Below are 23,509 nucleotides of genomic sequence, written 5' to 3'. Positions count from 1 at the left end.
TAGTTCCAAATTATTAAATGCAGGCATGATTATATTATTATATTTTTTTATTTCTTTTTGCATAGCAGCAAGCCCCACATCTGTGTGCTTTTTGCATTGGATCAGAACAAGGAACAGTGTACATTTTCTTCAGGAAAGGATTCTTAAATGGATGCAGCATGAGCTACATGCTGTGCAGTATGAGGTCCTGGAAATATTTTTATCTTTAGAGCTAATTTGAAGAATTAATCTTAACTTTTAATATCCTGAAAGCAATGAGACCCTACTATTGATCTTACTCAAGAAAAAAGGATAACAGAGATACAGTACACAAGAAAAGTCACTGATATTTCTGGCAATGTTTATTATTATTGCCATTGTGAAATAGTACAATAATAGATTTTTTTCTTGTGTGCATCTTTGTGTGAACATTTAAGCCCAAACAGATGGATCTGTGTCTATAACTCCATTTTTTCTGTGTTGTTATGCTTCTGGGAAGCACGTTGCAGAGCTGGGACTTTTCAGAATATAAATTTACCAAAATAAGTATAATTAATTAATCAGTCGATCTACTTAAGAAAACAGGAAAGCTACAAGCCCATCAGTTCTCTGTTAGTGGTGTATCTGGGAAACAGCATTTTCAGAAAGTCCTAAACTCGGTTTTAAATTATTCTCTTTGCTCACTTTTTAATGGAAAGGTAACTTTCCAGAATCTAGATCCTTTTAAAATGGAAAATGTGCAATATTATCTGAGGGAAGTATGAAGATGATTTACTATGCATGATTTTTTCAGTTTGTACACATTGGGCATGGTTATATTTTTGCTCAGGACGTATATATATATATTTTCTGCTGAACTTTTCTCGATTGCTTTTTTTATCGGGTTTACAAATCAAATCAAACAGGTATATTGCAGAGCTCTGATATTATTTTCTGCGCTTATAGCACAATGTATTGAATTATGCTTGCTCATGTACTGCTGCTGCTATTCTCTCCAGATTGAGAGAGAATGACTGTGGGGGCTGTAAATTCACTTGGCTTCCAGCACCACCGGTTAAATCAAGAGCCCTGTTCAGGCTGGAGAAGAGACAGAGCAAGTGTTCATTACACAAATCAATTTGGTCAAAAGTACAGCACAGTGGGTACCCAACCATTGCTCACATAATATTGTCAACTTAATCAAATAATGCCTAGAAGACATTCACAAGCTCTTTCTCTCTGAGAAATAACTTGATTGGTGCAGCAGGAAAAAACAGGTGCTGTTTAGAGCATTTATTAAAAAATTCAATGGGTGCTTTCTTTTTTGCTAAATTTAAAATTCTGAAGAGCTTTACCCTATGTTGTCATATAAAAATGAGATGCTCAGCACCTAATTTGCCATCGATCATATTTCTGAAAAATAATCTGTTCCTTTTTTTTCTCTTTCTTTTCTCCCTGTTAATATTTTAAAGGTTATTCCTGCTAGAATTAGGCTGTTCTTCCTCTAGACTTGGTGTGGGTTTAAAAGATATGCAACAGATTTCTGCTTGTTTGCAGATTATAGCAGAATGATCAGCACTTTCTCATGTTCCAGTACTACTTATTTTCACTTTGTCCAGGAAGAGATAAAAGGTTTAGTTCCATTTCAGGCATTCCTATGGTCTGTGTTCCATTCAGCCTTTAAAAGCTGAGATTGGGAACAGTGTTCTTGCAGTGATGTGCAAACAGCTCTTCTGTGACTGCATTTATTGTGTCGGAAACGGGATTTGAGGGTGAAAGATTTCGTGCACACCATCATTGTTTTGTAGGAAATGAAAGATATTAGTCAGTGAAAAAGAATAGAGGGAGAGTGGAACACTTGTAATTCCAGTGTAAGAACCATTGCAGGGCTGGCTGTCTGCAGTGATGGATGGAAAGGGACACGGAAAATCTGTAAAATCCAGGAAGGAGAATGGAATGGGGTTTTTTACCCCAGCGATGTGCACAAGGCCCTCTCTGATCTCAGTGCACTCACCATTGTTCTGTCGGGTGTGGTGCCTTTGCCACGATGGAGATGAGACTCCAGTGTGCAGTCAGGAGTCAGCTGGGAAATGGGGCTGCACTGAGGCTGCATGAAGGTTTTAGAATGTATTTTTGAGTGAAAATTGCTGCAAATTTGGATTAAAACAGCCTTAAAGGAAGAGGTGAGTGTGGGGCAGACTTAATATTTTTTTCCAAATAAAAAATGGACAAATTTATTTTATCCAAACAAATATTTGGTTTAGTGGTTTTCTTCACTTGTGTTTTTGTTTCTTAAATTCTCAGGAAAAAGGTAGGAAGGGAAACCAGAAAAAAAACCTTCAACGATTTTATTTCAGTGTGAAGTCTTTAAGAACTTGAGTCAAGTCTTTTAAATGGTAGAAGCTTTCTGTTTCTAGAACAGAGTTAAGGAAACAAAAAGAAAAATATTTTGCTAAAGGTAAAGAATTTTTGTAGAAAACAATAGATATTAACTCTCCTGATGATGCATTTGGTTTAAAAGGATACCAAATGTTTATATTTAAATTATCTTATATGAAAAAAAAAAAGGAAATCCTTTTCTGAAATGCTCTCTTTGATATGGGTTTGCTTACCTTGGTGAATATTTCAATTATGATTTCTTTTAAGACTTAAGGCTTCAGTAGCTCACTGAAATAAAGGGAGCTCACCTCAATTTGTTTTGCTGTGAGTGAGAATTTGATCTTCTATTTCTGCATCTGTATTTATAACTTTCATTATAAGTTTTAAGGCTATCATATATTAAGAATCTTGCATATTTTATAATTGCAAATATGTGGTGGAATGGGGGCCAGAAAGCAACTTGATTGTATGCAGGATGGAGGAAGGATAATGCCACATCTTAACATCAATTAATTTTTAAAGGACTATCAAACACCACTCTTCAGGTCCTCTAGCAGTGAAGGTATTTTCCTGAAATGTGTTATGTACATGTGAGGTAATTATATTCTGGTTTTGTGAGTCCACAGAGCTCTGAAAGTTGCCTGGCTGGGATTTTTCAAAATCCAGCCTGTCCCCTGCCCTCTGTGTGTTTTACCTCCTTGGTGCTACCTGGACATTTTTGCATAATCCTCACATTCCAATTTCAATTCGTGGTTATCCTTGTCCAGATCTCCCAGGCACACCCTTGGATTTCTGGGTGATAATGAGCCTGGTACATTGCCAAGCCTTTTGATATGTTCTAAATGGTTTAGCCCTGTTAATTCTGCCCCAGGGATCTGGAGGCTCATGGACAGTTATGAATTGTTGATGACAGTGACTTGCTAAAATTTCTGGTTTTCAGCCCTCACTGCCCAGACTCTGAGACATTCTGTGCTGAGAGTGTAAATTTGAGGCTTCTTAGAATAAAAATAGTTTTTAAAAGTGGTAAAACCAACCAAAGGCCCAGAAAATAACAGTACCTGGATTTATCCTCTTCACCCATCATTTGTAACTCAATTTTAACACCACCTTCAGAAACCTCACTGGATTTTGTTGACCATAATCTGTTCAGCTGCTTAGCAGGGCAGTTGCTCCCAGTGTTTTGGGATGTTTGTGGTGCACAGTTCAGCTCTTCTGTTCCTCATTTCTATGAATAAAATGAACAGAGATTACTCCTTTCGATTTGCATTTATACAGGACATTGATTATATAATTTTTTCCTGGGGCACCCTCTGTTCCTGAAGATTTAACAGTACCTTCAGAATTCTTTAGTTCTCTTCGGATTAATCCAATTGACCTCAAATTCTTCTGGAGTGCTGCATTTCAAGAGTTTCCAGTCTGTCATCCCCCACCTGCTCTCACATACCAAATTTCTTTCGTATTTTTCTCCTTTTATGCCTGAAGGTAGAAAATAATCCCTGTGGTGTCTCTGGGTAAAACAGTTACCTCAAAATCTAAATTTTGATTTTTTGAGTTGATTTTAGAAAACAATAGATTAGCATGGAACATTTTTGTCTCTTGACAGCTATACACAATATTTTCTATTTAAATCACTAATATTCATGAAGATAAATTATTTACTTTGTGGGCCTGTGAGCTCAGGGAGTAGCAGATAAAGAGATGTGGTGGCACTGACTCAGTTTTAGGTTTACACTTGATCTGATCCCATTATGTGTTTGGATTACATGTAAATCTTTCTTCAGTGCACGCAGAAGTTTTTGTTTGTGTGAGTCTCATCATATGCTGTGAAATATCAGAGCTGCTACTGATGGACTGATGCTGCTGCAGAAATGAGGACCTTTATTTATAAAGTGTTCTTAGCACAGAAGTATAGGCAATACAGATGTTAGTACTTTTAATTTGAGAACATTTGTATTCTCTAGGGAGGATATTGTTGAATTTCAATTGCTAGAATTCAATTTATATGTAGTTATTGCTGATGTAAATGATGTGTTCTGTTTGAGTTGTTCTGCTTCCTCTTCAGCAGGCTTGTTGGTAAGGTTTATTTTATTTAACCATTTTTTATCTTGCTTAAACTGTTGGCTCCTAAAAGAAATTTCATACTAGCAAGAAATAGGTAATTTCTTCTTTTTGTTCTTTAAATGAAAAAAGTCAGAAAGACAAACCAAATGTAACATTAGCACACAATAGAAAGATGAATACTTAGGTAAACAATGGGATGAGAAGGAAGAGGAAAGACAGAGCAGAGAGTGATGGCTGTCAGATCACCCGTGTAATTTTTCTTTCAACTATTATTTCCTTTGACCTTCTGTTCTTCCAAACCCCTCTGCCCATGCAAACGAGTATGACTGGGCTGTTTTAACACAGCATGCAGAACCTTGTGTGCTGTACCAGCAGTAATTAATTAGGCACTGTAGGATATAATTAAAGAATTTTTATAAGATACTGATAGACCAGCATTGGTTAATTTTACTTTTTGGATGAGGGGCATTTTATGTTTTTTTCCTTATCTCATTGTGGATTTATAATTTGTTTGTTAAATCAGAACACATGGCAATGTCCTTCAATTTTAAATCAGAATTTTAAAAGCAGGGAACGGTGTCCCTGTAAGAAGTACCATAACATAGCCTCATTTTGGCGAGGAAGAAAATCTGCAAAACTTTGTTTCTGGGTCTCACTTCTGCCAGGCAACCTTCACCACTGATTAAACTTCTGTTCCCTCTCACAACTCAAGGCCTTTTCTGTAATGGCCACCATTTATCTGGACAGAATGACCCTCCAGTGCCCATCAGCACTGCTCAGAAACAGCAACGAGGATGAGATGTGTTACCTGCCTCTGTGGAGAGTCCCAGTGGCCTCTGGATGAAAGCAATAATCTGATTTGAAAGTGTCTGGCTTGCTCTGTGAGCAGGCAGCATTTGGACTGCAGATTCAGTTCCTTACCTTGGCAGAAGAGGTTAAAGGAGTTTCTACAATCTTGTAGGGAGATCTATCCATTCATTATTTAAGAATACCTAAGTGAATCTACAAATAATAGCCTACTTATTCTCCATTTTATTCCAAATACATATTATCACTGAAAATGTATGCTGAGACAGAAATTTGATTTTCATATATTTAAACTTCTGGTATTCCTCACTACTTTGGAGCAGATTTAACTGCTTTTTAGTTTGGTTTGGTTTTTTTGTTTGTTTGGGGGTTTTTTTTGAGAATTTAAGCCCACCCCCTTGTATTAAAAATGTCAGAAATACTTATAGTATGCTTTATTTTGCTTTACCCTTTTTAGCAGACAGATGATGCAGCACAGACCGATGGCCAGCAACAGACACAATCTTCTGAAAACACAGAAAACAAATCACAGCCAAAACGGCTCCACGTCTCAAATATACCATTCAGATTCCGGGATCCAGATCTTAGACAAATGTTTGGTGTAAGTGCTCATCGTTTATTTCTGCTTTTTGTACATTTGCACTGCAATAGGTGTTTTGTGTTATTGGCAGCTGTAAGGGCTGTACCTCTGTTTGAGGCTGTTCAACCATTTCCAGGAAAGATTCTCCTTTATGTATAATCAAACATCTGATTTGCCAGTCACAACTGGGAAAAGAAATTACACCCATTCTGCTGGATGTGATGCACTTGGGTGCTTTGTACTGCTTTCACTAAAGGTTACCTGTTGTGATTTAAATGCATACATATTGCTGCTGTAGACATCTAGATTTATCTGCCTGATTTTTTTTATTTTGGAGAGGGTGATGGTGAACAGTCAGTGCCTGACCTCCTGAGCAAGGAGCCCAAAAAGAAGGCACAGGCTGAATTTCAGCACAAAGTTCAGACACAGGAATCCTCACCCACATCCCCAGGTTTTGTAGGTCTGTAGGCTTTGAAAGTTTTTGTTAATATTTTTCTGTAAGTCTCTCAATTTGTGCTTCCCCCCCAGGCCACAGCTGTCTTCAAGCACATCCCCTGTGTTTCACCCAGGCCCTGGACATGCCATCAGCTATAGGATTATAAACCAGGGAGCTTAGACTGGGTTTCTACTCCCTGATCCAAGAACTCTCAGCTTTAGTTTGAAATGCCACTAAACCTAATCTAGAATTAGGACTGGATCATCTCTTAGAACCCAAGACAGCACTCTGAAGTATTCATGTGGCTCTGACTGTCTTTATTCTGCCTCACTAAACCCAAATTCTCTCCTGCATTACAGTTGGTTGTTCAGTGCAGCTCCAAGTGCCTCACAGCTCTGTACTTTCCATCTTTCATGTTCAGCTCAGATTTTTAAGTTCTTCTGATGTGTTTGTATGCGAGTCAATACTGAGTTTCTCAGTATTTATTCCTCTGAAGGAAACAGTCCCTGGAAAAAGAATCCTGGTGTAGTACTGGGAAATGAGTGACTGTTCTGCTGGATCTGACTTGGTACAAGTTACCTCCCCTGAATGAAGCTTCCAGCTCATCAGCAGAATAGCAGAAGACATAATAATTAATCCTCCAGAGAAAAATATCCTAATTTATTTAACTAAACATACCACGTAAAATAGGTTTTATTTAAAAAAGAAAAATTAAATTAAAGGATTTTTTGGTAGGTATTGTAGTAATTTGTAAATTATTAAACACATTTCCTTTTAATGTTTCTAAGTCTTAGGTCTCAAAAGACTGATACTGGAGAATAGCTGGAGTTTCCAGCTGACTTCCAGAATGACTTGATAACAGAAAACTTTTAGCTTCTGAAATAGTAGAAAAACGAAATTTCTGCATGTGTGAGTTGAAATATTTAATATGAAATATGGCAGCATGCATCATGTCCATGTTATACACACAGTAATTATCTTTTTACATGGACATGAATATAACAGAGGAGAATTGTTTAAATATCAAGTCCATGTCTGCATTGAGGCTGAAGGTGCAGTTAAAACATTAATTAAATGGTGAATGCAAGAACATGAAATAAGCCAAGGTATACCCAGTGATGGTTGATTTTTCATGGTCAAGTTGAAACTCTTTAATAAGCTAACAGTCCTTTCTGGCCTGTAATTGTTTATTTTATCTTAGAAGACTGGAGTACAGGCTCATTTCTGCAGTTCCTGGGACTCTTGTTGGATTATTCTCCATTTGCCTGCCTCTAATTTCTGCCTTTTTGATTAAGATATTGGGTCACTTACCAATGCCAGCACTGATCCATACTGCATGTTAATAACATACAAAATAAGAGAAATTATCCCCTGATTCATTACACTGGCACCTCACCAAATGTGTCCTGACAGAAAGTGTTGTAACATTTATTCCCTGCCTAAGCCAGGTCCAACAGGGCCTTTTCCTCTGGGACATCAGCTGGGTTCAGCTTTTGTGTGTGCAAACAACGTCTAGAGAATTGGGTGCTATTGAAGTTAAATAGGAATAACAGCCACTTCTGATATTATAATAAAAATATAATCTGAGCAGAGAAAAAAATCCCCTCAAAGTGAGTGCACATTCTTGTTTTTCAAATTGTGCTCCAGTAAGACAAAACTTCTTAGGGAATAATGGATTTCAACAAGGCTGGAAAGAAATCCTCAGTCCTTGAAGTCAGCAGCAAACTCTCACCTGGTTCAGTGTCATTCCTGTAATGCAGAAATAACCAAACTCCTTCACCTGCTCTGGAAAATGCAGAATTTGGGACTTTCACTTCACTGTGCTCATGGTTTAACACTCTTTCCTCTCTGTCAGGGGCTTCACTGAGCTCCAGGTTCCTCTGTGGAGTGATTGTAATGAGCATAATGATGCCTACAATTTAGAAATAATATTGATCTGACTCCTTTTAGTGTTGTCTTTTTTTGTGTTTAACAATATTTTGTTTTTTATATTGTTTAATATTTTTAAGCATTGCACCATTTCCTGAACAAACATTTGTACTGTATATGATAGAAGGGTTGAAGTTATATATGAACTTATTTTCATGTAACTTTTTCTGTTTCTTTGCAGCAATTTGGTAAAATCTTAGATGTTGAAATTATTTTTAATGAGCGAGGCTCAAAGGTAAGCAGTTTAATTCGCCTGTGGAATTTTTTGTTTTGTTTAAAACACATGAGTAAAAGGAAACAACTGCACTGCTGTGACAAAATAATGTCTGAAATTTTAGGTTAGTGAAAACATCTTCTGAGCTGTCAGTCAGTTTTCTAAGCAGTTTGAAAATCATTGGACTCATCTCTTTCAAAGGGGGTAATTTTAACTACTCCAAACTGTCATCTGTTATATGGGAATGTTGATTTTCACTGTCCTTATTCTTTAAGGGTAATTATTTCATTTATTTTATAAGATGAGTCCATAGCTAAAGATATTTTTAGGCAGGTTTGTATTAGAACAAGTATTTTTTTTCTTTATTAAAATGAAAGATGGTAATGATACCTAATAACTATATTCTTTAGTACTTAGCTGAGAAAATATGTGATTGTTCCAGATTAAGTGCAGATGTTTTCCTCTTTAACTAAAGCCTTAGTACACCAACCCTTTGAAAACAATCTATTTTAGCATTTATTTTATTAAGAGTTCTTATTGTATTAGAAACATTTAATATATTTTTACAAAATTACATTGCCTTAAATTCATACTTCAATTTATTCAGTACTTAATAATAAAGCAAGATAGAACAGCCAGGACTGCATCAGCAAAACTGTAGCCCAGTGTCTTCACCTGTGATAGCTGCATTAGAGGGGTTTATGTCTGTCATATGCATATCTTTTTTCCTTTTCTTGCCATGTCAGACACACTAAAAAGTTTATTCACTAATGTTTCAATCTTCCTGTAACTCAGGTATCATTATTATTAGTGATGAAATGTTATCCCTGTTCTAGACATACTGTAACCAGTCATATTTTAAGAATCATATACATCAAAAATCTATCTTAAATCAGATACATTTTACTTCTGTTAATGTTTATTTTCTGAAATTAAAGCCTTCACTTTTTTTTTTTTTTTAAACCTAAATGGAGCAGCTGAAATCTCCTGGTTTATTATTCAGATACTAATTAATCCCCTTGCCTGCCAGCCCAAACTCAGTTGGAACATTCATCACTTTTTCAGTAAACAACTAAAATGGATGGAATTTGGTGGCTTAGAATCTCCTACTCCAGCCAAAATTTATTATTGTTAAATTATGGTTGTTCAATAACGTTTACAAAAGTCATGGATTGTCCAGATCTGCTGGTGCCGCATAATCCCATGAATTCCCAGAGCCATCCCCCACTGGCCCCTTTGCTGGTTGTGCATCTGTGGGGGGAGTTTAAACTTTTATTTAGCCCCTAAATCTTACCTGGGTGGGCATTTTAACCACCACACCTGCATTGGGCTGCATAAGTGTAAGTTTTTGTTCAAGTTTTGGGGGATGGAATAAGGAGGCGTTCCCAAATTGATTTTTTTTTTTGGATGTTGGGCTTTGCAGCGTGGAACCATCCCAGTGCCTTGTGCTAAAGGCACGATCCTAGGAGGTGTTCCAGAAGGAAAAGGTTTTCCTGGCTGGGTCTGTAACATCCCTGCCTGTTACCCCCTGCTCAGGTCAGACTCTTGTCCAGAAATGCTCCTGCACCCTCAGGGCTGCAGCCCAGCTGTGTCAGGGGAGCTGCTGCAGATGCCTGAGGCAGGGCTGGGGTGCACCCACAGCTCAGGGCTGCTTCTCCCCTTGCTCAGAGACATTTCAGGTATAGCTACACAATATTTTGATTGGCAGAAGGTACCTTTAGATTCCCTCAATTAATGGAAAGTTAAGGAAAAAGACATATTAGGAATGAGAGGGACATCTTTTTTCTGTTCTTTCTTTTTTCTTTTTTCTTTTTCCTTTTTTTTTTTTTTTAATCTGATCATTTCGTGTCCATTCTGTAGGAATTAAGATGCACCAGATTAAAGTCCCATTCCTGGCAGTGCTTATCTATGTTTTCATAAAATCCCACTGAAACTGAAAGGACTACTAAGTGGTTTCAGACTGAGTACAGGTAACAAAGTTTGCAGGATCAGAATTCAAATTTGTTTCTAGCTGCATTTTGGCATAAGAATTGCTAGAATATGTTTTTGTTTCTGTTTCTTTTTCTTTCTTTTTATTCTAATAGTTAATGTTTTAAACGATTGTTGCAAAAACAACAAAAGTAATCTCATTCTCATGCCATAATAGTTAAGAAAAATGGAATTGCATATTCAAAAAACTTAAAATTAGGACACCACTATAAAGTATAAAATCATTTTGCAGAAGGGAGTCCTTCCATAAAAGAAAACCCTGAAACAATGAAAGTTTCATACTACAAATTTCTGCTTGTTTGAATGTATAATAATAATGAAGAAAGCTTTGGTAAGATATACAGCAACACTGATAACTTTTGAATTTTTGACCATTTCCTATCAGTTATAAATCAACACTCTAGACACCTCTATATATACATTTAGAAATCTGTTTATGTATTAATGGGTATCCAGTGTATATTACATTAACACCTATTTCTTCAAATAAGGAGAACTCCAGCGTGCCTCCCAAATTAAATCAGAAGCTTCTCACATACTAACTTGACTATTATTAAATCACTTAACAGATTTCAAAAATAAAAGGCATATATTTGCATTACCAGTTAATAGGATGCAGCTGTTAACTCAGCTGCATATTAAATTGATGTTAAAGTGTTTGTGTAGGCATTTGAATGTGTGATGGGTGAATCTGTGTTTTGTTCTTGAGATTCTCTGTCAGCCAGGTAAAGATTTGCATGAAATAGTAAGAGCTTAAGTTGTGTTGATTATAAGTACAAGATAAGAAATTAAAAAATGACAATGAGTATTATTTTCAGAATCTTTGAAGTTCTTGTCTTATCTTGGCTTGTGGCTCCACTTTGTATGTTTTTCTAATTTTTTAGCATAATTAGGTTTTTATCTTTCTCTTTAGTTGTTTGAACAAAAGTTAACTGGTAGCGCTGTGAGCTAAGGAGAGTGACAGAAAATTTTTACTCAACTCCCACTAAATGTTTGCAATTTCAAGAAGGGACAGTTGCTCAGGCAAGAGAATAGGAAAAAAAACAGAGAATTGAGGGAATTTCTTCTATTGAATGGAGTTACTCTGGGTCCAGTAATGTTTTCTGCTGTAAATTTTTCTTAATGGCCTCCTAAATTAGGAGCTTTACAAGATGGGAAGAAGTATTTGTAGAAGAAATAAAAGTTTAAAGTTGAGGATGGCTTTGGGTATAAGAAAAGACATTCCAGGGATCTAAACCATGGAGATTAGTGCTGTGGAGGGGGATTTACTTTCACCACTCCTGGTGCTTTGGGAAAAAGAGAGTTACATCCTCGGTGCCTTGTGGCAAGTGAGGTCATGGCTTTGTGCTGAAGCTGGGGAGAGTGGTGTGCAGAAAATGTGTGCAATGAGTGTTCTGAGAATGGCTGGCAGAGCACCTGGGAGCTCGGGCTTCAGGCTGGATTGATACAGGGAAAAAGGAACTGTGCCTGATCTGCTTTGGGGAGCATGAGACAGAGACCACTGCTGTACACAAATGTCACTTTTTGCAGTATCAATGGGAATAAATACCCGAGTTCTTTGAGTAGGCAAAATAAACCAAATAATGCAGGGAATTATCTTGAGTTACTTAGCTTTTCGTTTGATGATTGACTAATTAGTTCTGTAGTCCATACCCATTCTTTTTCTCACTGCTTGGTGTCAGTTTTGCCTTAGTTTGATATTTGGTCTCTCCTTCGTGTAAATGAATGTAGAAATGTCTTCCCTTTCTTTTTATTATTATTCCCCCGCTCTCTTTTTTTTTAAACCAGTCTATTGTGCAATAGAGAGGAAGTGGGTGAGCACTGGCAAAATTCAGCAAAGGGAGATGAGGAGCTGTGCTGAGTGGCTGATGGCTGAGGAGCAGAACAGAGTTCAGGCTAAAATAGAAATCAAAAACCCTGGTTTTAGTAGCACTTAAACTATGTGAGCACTGCCTGCGTGAAAAGCACCACGTCCAACTTGTAAATGGTTTTTGGTGTGAAAGCCGGGGTTGTAGAGAAGCATTTGGGTAACTTTGGGAGGCATGCAAAGGCATTGTAGTGCTAATGCAAGAATTACTTCAAAGGGTTGGTGTATGTTTCTGAAATGTTCTTCACTGTCAGATTTTTCCAAAATATTTGCCATTTTAAGCAGTGTTTAATTTAACTTAGGGCATAAAAGGCATTTTAGTAGGATTTGAAATGTTTGTTTTAGTCTAGTATTATAAAGGAGGGCGTTTGTCATAAGCAGAATTTCAGATTTATCCCACTAACGTGGGATTCTGGAGTTTTACCAGTTGCATGTTCTATATGTGGAAAATAATATGCAGAACAAGTAAATGAAGCAGTTAAACTTATTCAAAACGTTTGCATTTTTTTTTTCTTTTATCAGAGTTTCTTTTTCTATTCACATCATGTGATTTTCTTTGATCTGTTAATACAAGAAAGTTTATACTTTGTTCTGAAAGTACTTTTGTTTTGTTGGTGGTTTTCTTTTTTTTTTCTTTTTTCCTTTTATAAAAAATAAGTAAAGGCTGTATAGTTTGACAAAAGTTTAAGTTACCCTAGTGTTGCATGGGAACAGTGTTTCTTATGATCACAGCAGCATGACTAAGTAGGCAATGTTTAGAGTATATTGACATTCAGTGTTGAATTTTGTGCACATGTTTTTTATTTTGTTGATATATCTGCATGTCATTAAAATGTGGTTCATTTTCTTTTCTCATTAGTTCATTTTTTTCTATGTGAATACACTGTAATTTATTTTAATTTCATTTTCTTATTGTTAGATTTATTTTCCTCTGTAGTGACATGTAGAAAGGTATTTTTGGTATCATTCTTTGACTTTCTCAGAGGGTATTATCTAACTGATGACAGGAAAAAAAAGATATTTGTTCACATTTGTTGCTTATTTATTGCACATCTCAATACAATTATAATTTTTCTAATTTGCATGTTACAGAAATGAAGCGAGGACAAGAAAATATTAAATTAAAGAGAGAGAACATAAGCAAACAAGTGGTCATTGACTGAAATAATAATGTGCATGTTGTTTTCCCCCCTTCTCCCTCCTGCATGCAGGGATTTGGTTTCGTAACTTTCGAAAATAGTGCTGATGCGGACAGGGCGAGGGAGAAATTACACGGCACCGTGGTAGAGGGCCGTAAAATCGAGGTGCATGTTCAAAATATTTTCCTTTTCATCTTTTTTATAAATGTCTGCTTCACTCTCATTTGTTGTTTCAGATGCATCATTGGTGTCTTCTGTGTGCTCCCCTTTCCCCTTCCCATTGTTTATATATATATTTATATATAAAGAGAGAGAATCTGGCCTTACTTGGGTTTTTTATTATTATTTCTTTTGTAATTATTATTATTATCATTATTGCTGAATGGTGGATGACAGATTTGAAAAAAAGAAAGCTTTAATATTTTGAAGTTATTATTTTGGATGTTTTGTAAATCAATGGGTGCAGTAGATTCCAAAAACCAGCCAAGAAAAAAAATTAGAAAAATTGAAAACAACAAAAAAAAAAGTGTGACAGACAAAACAAAAACAAACAAAAGGTTGTTTTTTTCTTTTTTTTTGTTTTCTTTTTTCTTTTTTTCTTTTTTTTTTTGTTGTTGGTTTTTTTTTCTTTTTTTTTTTTTTTTTTTTTTTTTTTTTTTTTTTTTTTCTGCAGGGTTGATGTGGGATCCACAGTGGCTTTCAAAAAATTTAGACTGGGAAAGAAGCATCCAAAAAGATGCACAAGAAACAAAGCCAGACTAGAGACCGAGCAATTTTCACATTGAGTTTTAACAAAGCCATGAGGCTCTTTTGGTGAGGTGGCCTGAGCCATCCCCACCTCCAAAAACCTCCACTCACGTTTGCCACGCCACTGGATCCCCTTCAACACTGCCTCAGTCGTATCTGTTAGAATTTAAAAAAAAAAAAAAAAAAAAAAAAAAAAAAAAAAAGAGAAAAAAGAAAAGAAAAAAAAAAAAAAAAGAATTACCAATTGAAAATGCTGTCGTCTTTTGAGTAAGATGTTGCATATTTTGCCTTTTCATTTTCCCCCTCGACGGTAGCGCTTAGGGCCCTCACCAAACTCTCAGTAACCATGGTAACTGTATACATACCCATGCTGGCGATGGTGCTGAATGGTAAGTGGAGAAGTCCATCTGCCGTTTCACGTATTTAGCGCTGATATACCACGTGGATTTTTTTGACTTGTTGTATTAAGTTTTCTTGATGCTACATTTTTTTCTATATATTGGTACGCCTGTAATTGAGTGTACGTTTTAAGCAAGCCTGGGAGGCACTGATTGGATTGAGGATATGACTTCGTGCACATCTTACTCAGATTGTTAACTCCATATTGTGTTAAATAATGCACCCTCTTTTTATCCTTTTGTTAGCTGTGATTTTAAAGCTTGAATGATTTTGTTAATTCTTGCAATGAAAAAGGCTCTTGTTCCAAGTGTTGAATGCTAGATGTTGCTTTTCCAATGGTACTTCTCTTCTAAAGGGTTATGTTGCACACTGCTAAAATTCGTTTGTCCCTTTTTTGACATTTTCTTTGTTTCCTTGTACCTTGTCTCTTTCCTTTCTACTCCACTGCATGTTCCTTCATATAATCTTTTTTTTTTTTCTGTTTTGAGTATTTATTGTATCAGTGTTATCATGGAATACAAGCATGCTCTTAAGTCTTAAATTATGCAGTACCTTTTAATTTGCTTTTAATGTCTTTTTATTAAAGTTTAAATGATATGATGTTGCTTTATTGAAATGATTTGTAAGTTAAAATGGTTATGAAAGTAAATGTAATTATAAATAGTATGATTTTGTTATGCACCTGTTGCCTTCTATAAATTAAATTGCATTTTATTTTCACATGACTAATAGCAGTAATAATGCATGCCTTTAATAGTGACACGGGCCCTCCCCGTAACCCTTTCTAATCCCCTGTTCTATGTGCTTAGGTAAATAATGCCACAGCACGTGTAATGACAAATAAAAAGACCGTCAACCCTTACACGAATGGTAAGTGCATGAGCCCCCTGCTCTGGGTGACTGTCCCTGCATGCCACAGCCCAGTCCTGCATCCCCTGCATTCCTGGGGCTCCAAGTCCCAAGGCACAGAGGGCTTGGGAGTGAATTCCACCCCTGCAGAGCTCGGCTGATTCACAGCCAGGTGGGCAGAGCACGAATCCTTCTGCCTGGAATCCCGGTGGAGTTTGTGTAGGACACTGGGCCTGGTGGCAGAGCCGTGTTCTCTGCTTTGTGCAGGGTTAATGGAGTCATGTGTGAACTGAAGGGAGGATTCAGCTTCATCTGGGGGATGGAGGGAGGGAGAATGTCTTGCCTGCTCTTGCCTGTAGAACCTTTTAGTACCAGGACACACATCTGGTTAAAGATCATTTTCCATGTCTTGCTTCCACAATTTGTTAGAAGAAGGGCAGACTGGCATCAGGTGCTGCTTCCAGCTTTTTTCTTTTCCTATGGAGAAATCAGAATTTAGAAGCTATCTAAAAATAAAATTCATTCTAATACTGACCTAAGTTGGTGTAAAGTTGTACATTAATGACAGAAAATTAATCCATAGTTATTTGAGGGGTTTGGAAATAATGCATCTTTTAAATGTTTCCTTTGGGCGTATTTGATCACGTGCTTGAGTGTGCCTTTACTGGTTCAGAAAATTCAAATTCAAACAAGTTCCTAACTCAGCCATGTCAAAGAATAGCACATGAACTGAAGTTAATTGCAATTATGCTTTCAGTTTTGCTAGACTATGTAGTTGTTGGTATTTGCTTTTCAATTTAATTCCATTTTTCCCATCCAGTAGAAAGCAGATAAAATATGCACATAAAGGCTTCCTGAGGTAGATTAGACCCTTTTCCATTTTTAAATAAAATGGATCATATTTTCTGTATTTGAGGTCTCATTAGTGAGGTTTTACTATAATCCAGGGCACACAATGGTGTTATTTTTTAATGAAAGGCTCATCATTTTCTCATAGCACAGTAAAAATAAAACACAGGGATGGTTTTCATGTGACGTGATAATTGAGCTAGTTAGAATGATCTGGAGAAAGGGCTGGAATTCCTCATGCTTTCTTAGAAACTGTTTTCTTCCTCATTTTGTATGTAAATGTGAAGCTTGGCACATTAGGCAGATGGGAAAATCTCCTTGGTTTTTACTGGTTTTGAAGCATGCCAGTGAATCTAGAAAGAGACACGAGGCATGACTGGATCACATGGAGATTTTGTTGCAATGCAGAGCTAAATTAACCATGTGCATATGAGACTATGAACTCTGCCTGCTATATTGTAATGATAAAAGTAGTTTTTTCTAAAAATGATGATGCATATTTTGTATTCATATTATCCTAAGGCTACAAAAGTGTTTATGAGCAAATAACATGTTACATATCAGCAGAGCCAGTGCTGAAGGAGGGGAATGCTGGCAATGAGAGATGGGAGATTTTGAGCCATGTGGTTTTAGAGGACATTCATATCTATGCCCTGCACTGCTGGATTACTTAGGTCATACATTCTCATTTCTTAGTATCCAAGATCAGGATGAGCAAAACCTGCTCTAAAATGTTTCCCACTTGAAGTGTTTTGTGTGTCATTTTCCATCCTATCTAGATTTCACCAAAAGTATGAAATACCCTGTTCAGTGCATAAATAATTAGCTTCTATTTATTGTGAACCCAGATATCCAAGGTGCTGCATGCAGAATATTCTTTTGCACACCTTTTGCCAGGTATCCACCAAGCAAACTTCTGATTTCAGTCCATAGCTTTTGATTATTTTAATCTTTTTTACCTCTTTTTTTTTTTTTTTTTTTTTTTTTAAATGCCTGAAGTCCCCTAAAGTAAACACACAAGGACAACCACGTCCCTCTTGCATAATCATCACAAGCAACAAGGAGTGAAGTGCAGACGTGTAAGGGGCTTCATTTAGTTTCATCAGTGCTTATGCTATCAGTCATCCTGGCATGGTACGAGTCTAGTTCTTTATCATTTTGTCAGGAATTAACCACTGCTGAGCTGATTATTTATTGAAGATTATTGTTGTCTAAAGTAAAGGTCTCATGTTTTAAATAAACTGTAAGGCCAGTTTGTTTTCCACCAGTACGTTAACATTTGCAAGACTCTTCTGATGCAGCCAGAAACATTTTGTTTGCACATGCCTTTTTGTTTGCTTCAGAACCACTTATTTTTTAATGCCTCTCTTTATCTTTCAAAGTGTGTGTTGTGACTGGCATGTTGTTGGCAGGTATTCAAAAGGTAGTTGGGGCACATGTTGTATTCTATCAAAACGTCAGGAACTGCTATTTATTTTAATTTAAAAACAAGATACACTCTGTTTTGTGTTCCGTTCCTGAATACAGCTGGTTGTTTGATAACAGGGCTCATGTTGTTAATAGGATTGCAGAAGTCAGTAGATTTCAAGGTACTAAAACTTGATTTAAAAAAAAAAATAAAAATATAGCTTTGTTCAAATAGGTGATGTGCTTTTGTGTCCTAAATGGTTTTTGAAATAAGTATGCTTTCCAGTGACTTTTGACTCCCCAAATAAGCAGTTGCTGGGAGAGCTTTTCTCATGGGTTTGTTCAGTCAGGATGATTTTGATGGCTCACCTTGTGCTTTGGAGGTACAACTGCTTTCTTTTTGCAAAGAAATTCAGTGTCGGGAGTGCTACATATTGGCAAAAATATACGAGACATTTTTAGATGTTCCAAACTATCCTGTTCACAGCTGTACTTTCTTCTGATGCCCATACTGCAATTCAGGATGCTCATCCAAGGGTTGTAGGGTACAGAGAATTATGGGCAAGTACACTCAGAGAACTGCAGCAATAAAGGAGGAACATGAAACAGAGATCTGTAAAAGGATAAATATATTTTAAAGTTTATGCTAGTGGTGCTTTGGATTTGAGCCTTCTGTTGCTCTAAATTTGGATTCCAAGTCACATCTAATGCCTATTAGCACAGTTAAATCCTCTCCCACTGCCTGTCCCCCCTCCCCGGGTAACAAACAGGAGGGAAGGAAATGGAGTCACAGGATTCTTTCCTACCCAAGCCCTTCTCTGGCCATGGTGGCCTCTCTGGTCTATGAGGCAAAAATAATCCTCTCTGTGTTGCTGTGCCCCATTTTCTACCCCAGCTTGTTACCCCAGGATCATTTCCTTCCCCTCAGCACACTGGACGTGCTTCTCTGGATGACTGGGGAGCTGGGTCAGGCAGAAGGCTTTTTCTCTCCTTGGCCGGTTTTTAAGTTTCAAGCTTTTACAGCTTCAACTCAAGAAGGAGATTAATATTGTGACAGTAAGAAAAATGCACAAAATTACACCCACAGCCGAGAATTTGCCTCCTCCAGCTGTTGCAGAAGGGTTACTTGGCAGCTGCTCACTCAGATACATCAACTCCCATCACACTTGATTAACCCACACAGCTATGGGCCAGCACATTGTTGGCTGACAAGATAAAGTTAAGTTTAATTACTGTTATTTTCACAATGAATGAAGTATTTCCTCCATAGGCTTCAAAAAGTTAGATGAGACAGCCGTCACTGGGAGAGTGGTAAGGAGCTGAAATATGAGACTGCCTTTCAGCTGTGAAGAACAATCTGTGTCTTCCAAGATTATTTTTTTTCTTTCTCTCAGACAAACTGTGGCACCGTTAGTGTAACTTAGAAGCTGAGAGATGTCTGTCAGCTGCTTTGACAGCAAAAGCTGACAGATCTAAAATTTTGTCCAATCTTTCATTTTGGGTGGTGTTGATTAGTGGTCTTCTGAGGAAGTATTGAATTTGAAATATTGGATATTCCCTTACATATATAAAGTTAGATTTTCCCCAAAGTCTCAAAATTTGAATTTTCTATCACACAAAATTTAGCTAAGAGATATGTTATAGTCTGATGTTCCTAAATATAATTCTGTGGAATGTAAAATTGAAGGATCAGGTAAAACTATTGTGATATTTTCGGGAGGAAAAAACCTTTTAGCCCTTCTTGGCTGGGCATTTTCCAGCTTCCCTGACTGTCTTGGGTAGATAGAGCAGCTGCAGTCACTTCTGCAGAAAAGGTGTCATGCAAAGCTGCTTTCTTGGAACTTAGTTAAGTAAAAACCACCCCTCCCCTCTCTTACTGAGCAGTTAATTACTGGGAAATAATTACTGTGCATGAGATAGAGGTAGCTTGAAAGCGTGGGAATAGTTTGTTTGTTATTGAGATTTTGCATTGTGCTTTTTCATTTTTCTTTTTTTTCAGTCTTATAATGCCTTGATGTTTTCTGATTTTCCACTGTGCTTTTGCATTACATTCTATGGCCAAGGCAGAAATAAACCTAGTGTGCATTTAAATTCTAATCATGGCTTTTGTGATTTTGAAAAGCCTTGTTGTCAGTGTCTGGATTGTATTTTGATTCCAGAAGCAGTTATAAGTTCTATTTTAAGTACCATAGCTCTGGAGTTTACAACATGTTTTTGCTCACGTTTTTTTTTCTTTATTCCCATTTACAAAAAGTGCTTCCCACTCCTCTGATTCGAGTGTGCTTTAGGAAAACCCCTAATATTTCAATTCTAGTAATTCAAAATAATTGTTCACTTAAGGAAAAAGAGAGTGTGGGTGGGGGGGGATGTTCTGTGGAGTTTGCAGTTAACTGGAAATGGATCTACCTGTGGCTGAGCAAACCACAGTAATTAGCACTGCACATCCCCGAGAACACTAATGACTTTGCAGCCCTTTCTCTTGCTCTTCTCTTGCTCCTTCCCCTCCAGCCTGGGTATCTTTAACATCTCCCATGCTTTGCACACCCCCCATGTCTGCAGCCAGCCTGGGAATGCTGTATCAGGTGTAAAGTGTAGGCAATCATTTGGAGTTTGGCCAGAACACAGGTACAGAATATCTGTGAGTTCTGTGCTTGGTTCTGTGGCAGTGTTGAGAGGACAGTGATTATTTAAGGGCAAGGCAGTGGCTGATTTGTGCCCTTGGAGACCTGGCATTCGACTGGACCCTATGGAGCATCTCCTTCTTGTCACAACAGACATTTCCATGCTGTGGCTGTGCTTTCTTTTTGCCAGGGTAGAATCGAAATGCTCCAATTATTTGATTGCCCTGTAACCCTTGCTAGCAAAGGCTTATCAGAAATGTGTGTGCCCAGAGAATGAATGAACTGTCCTGGCTCCTCTCCTCACACCCAGAGAGCCAAAACAATGGCTAAGAACTCACCTGCCCTGTGCTAGAGGCCATGGGGAAACCTGAGCTAGTGCTGAGTTCATTCCAGAGCTCAAGGGAGGATATCCTTGTGCATTTCAGCCAGGGTCCTTCCCCATGGCGTGTACTCCAGTGTCACATGTCTGGAGAATGCCTCGTTTCATGGCTTATTTCCATACCTCAGACTCTGATATTGATCATTGATCAAAGATACCTATGGCACTTGAATTACAATGACCTTTCTTGAAGTAATTTTGTCTGTATTTTTTATACAATAGTTGTTATAGTAATAATAATAGTTGTTATTATCACTAATTGCAGTATTAACTTTTATGTTTTTGTTTGCTACAGGCTGGAAATTAAATCCAGTTGTTGGTGCAGTTTATAGTCCAGAGTTCTATGCAGGTAAGGATTGCTCTATGATTGTCCCACTGGCCACATTTCATTTTAATATTCTTTATAACATACAAAAGTACAGAATCTGTGTTTGGTGTGAAGTTTGCCTTCTTTGTGGGATTCACATTATTTATAAGTCATTTATACATTTGTGATTCAAGATTTTACCTTACCTGGGCGTAATAAACTTTATATAGAAGATATATGAATGCCTTTTTACTGGAATATAGATAGTATAACATGAAATGTACTGCAATATCCTAGTCTTACATGAGATTTTATTTTATTTCATATTTTAGTGCAGTCACTTTCTTCCATTCTTTAGTAAGGAACAACAGCCAAAAAATCTTATCTATATCTATATAGTGCATACATGAATGTAGACATACATAGGCATAGAGTATATGCAATCATAAGTTTTTCCTGAGCATTTCTCTTTACATTTTCTAGTTAGTTTTTCATTTTGATGTTTTTGTATTTTAAATCTATATTTTCACTGGGCTGAGACCAGATTCTGCTTCTGGTTGCAGCTTGGAGTTGGAGATTCAGTTTTTGTCTGCTGGAAGTCAGTCATGGCTAGAGGCAGTTTCTACACATGCTTTAGGAACAGAATTGAAAATAAACTTGTTTTCAGTCTGAAACCCAGTTGATTCCAGAGGAATTTGAATGCTGCCCACAAATAGCCATCAGGAAAACATTTTTCTTGGATGGTAGTTAAGCATGGGAAGAGATTGTCTGCAGAAGCTGGGCAATCTCCACTCATGGAGATACTCAAGTCTACAGTTGACAAAGCTGAACAACTTCTGTTAATTTGAGGGTCTTCAAGAGATGAAAGTTGTTGAAAAGGACACTCTTACAAACACACGTTTGTGGTTAAAAAACAGCTTCTATTGAGATAGATGAAAATCTAGTTAGGGCATAAGTGGCACAGTATAATAAAAATACTGACTTGGCATTCATGGAATTGCAGTATTTGGTGCAGGCAGAATTTATTTCCTTGCTGATGTATGTCTATGTTGGAAACAGGAATTTAACATTGATCTCGTTTGAGTAGTTAGTGAACCAACCCTGAACCTGCATAAATTAGAAAGTTAGAGTTATTAGTCATTTTATATAAATGACTTTGTGTTAATGACAAATATAATAATATTCCCATAGTACAGTAATCAATTTTCTAATACGTATGCAGAATTAACAATCTGACTTATAATTGTCTCATGAAGTAGGGCATGAAGAGTTCACATAGTTTGTAAATTAAAATCAATATTTTCAATCTCTCCTGAAGGTAATTTTCCTAATTTACTGGACTTTTCCCTAACATTTATTTTGTCTTTTAATTATAAAATGGCAGGTTATTGATTTTTTTGTATAACCTCCTAAAGTCCCAAGTGCATTTTTATTGCCAACACTAGGGAGGTGTTTGCCCTTCTTAATGAGAATCTTTAATTACCATTAGAAGAGTATTAATTTAATTTCATGAATTATGACACGAACTCCACCACACCTTTGCAGAAAGTTCCATCAAGATACTTCATTTATTTCAGATTTTTTTTTTCTGTTTATACATGCAGGCCAGTTTATGTTTGGGTTTTGTTGGGTTTTTTAATGCATTTCAAATTAATTTATTGAGTAAAATACAATATCTCTCACATTTAAACATAAAAATTTCTTTTAAACCATTTAGTTAAAATTGTGCAGATCTCCTAAAGTCGTTAGGAAATGAAAGAGTAAAACAACATTGCAATTCTTGCATGTCAGAACAGAACACTGGTGACTTACCTTTACTTTTAGTAAGTAAAAACCCTCCACCACCTTCCTAAGAAGCAACTGAATTTTTGAAGATTATAAAATTAGAGATGCAATTTTTAAGACAGTCAGAGTCCTCCTTGTTTAGTTTACTTATTGTCTCCAGCACTGTCATGATAAAACTGTACCAACTTTTTCACAGTCAGTGTGAGAAGTTCCTTCAGCTCCTAACAAATGATGAAAAATTTGGCCACTTCTGAAATAAAGATGATACATTTACAGAGAAACTGTTGATTTAAAGTACCTTTAATCTTCATAAATAAGTGGAAAACAGAAGGTTATACAAAGCTGTCAGGATGGCACTGATGAATGGCAAATTCCCCCGCTCCTCAATTGCCGGCGGCGCCGCAGCCGCGAGGCTTCCCCGTATTGTACATCAAATCTGCCAGCTCATTTCTGTGATTAAATATTCCATCAGTGCAGGCTAGAAGGCGGTAAAGCTTAACAAGATTCATAAGATGCACCACTTGAATACACATAACTCACTTCCTTGGATGGAGAGCACCCCGCATGCACAGGAAAATTAGAATTGAGTTAAATTACTCCCTAAGACAAGATCAATAGAGAAAGGAGAAGATCCCCTAATGCAATGCAAATCTAAGATATAGTTATGTCCTGACAACTTGAAGCAGACAATTAAAGTCAAATAGGGAGGAACGCAATGTAAATCAACCCTAAAACCTTGAAGATAATGGTAAACAGTTGGACCAGTGACATGATTGTTATAGCTCGGGGTTTTTTTTTTGGAGTGTA

The 23,509-nt window shown here is 36.9% G+C and overlaps 1 protein-coding gene across 50 annotated transcripts in view; it reads left to right on the top strand.

The window, feature by feature from the left end:
- RBFOX1 (RNA binding fox-1 homolog 1) overlaps positions 1-23,509 on the top strand; it is a 1,116,721-nt gene that overhangs the window by 1,016,891 nt on the left and 76,321 nt on the right. For all 50 annotated transcript variants that reach the window (XM_088174490.1, XM_088174487.1, XM_088174481.1 and 47 more), the window contains 5 exons: positions 5,663-5,806; positions 8,332-8,385; positions 13,432-13,524; positions 15,315-15,375; positions 20,906-20,959. In XM_088174490.1, the coding sequence (XP_088030616.1) occupies positions 5,663-5,806; positions 8,332-8,385; positions 13,432-13,524; positions 15,315-15,375; positions 20,906-20,959 (406 nt within the window). The remainder of the gene's footprint in view (positions 1-5,662; positions 5,807-8,331; positions 8,386-13,431; positions 13,525-15,314; positions 15,376-20,905; positions 20,960-23,509) is intronic.

Source organism: Sturnus vulgaris, chromosome 16 (genome assembly GCF_052056855.1).
Source record: "Sturnus vulgaris isolate bStuVul1 chromosome 16, bStuVul1.hap1, whole genome shotgun sequence".
Taxonomy (NCBI): domain Eukaryota; kingdom Metazoa; phylum Chordata; class Aves; order Passeriformes; family Sturnidae; genus Sturnus; species Sturnus vulgaris.
The sequence above is the reverse complement of the archived record's forward strand: the minus strand, read 5'-3'. Positions and strand labels throughout refer to the sequence as shown.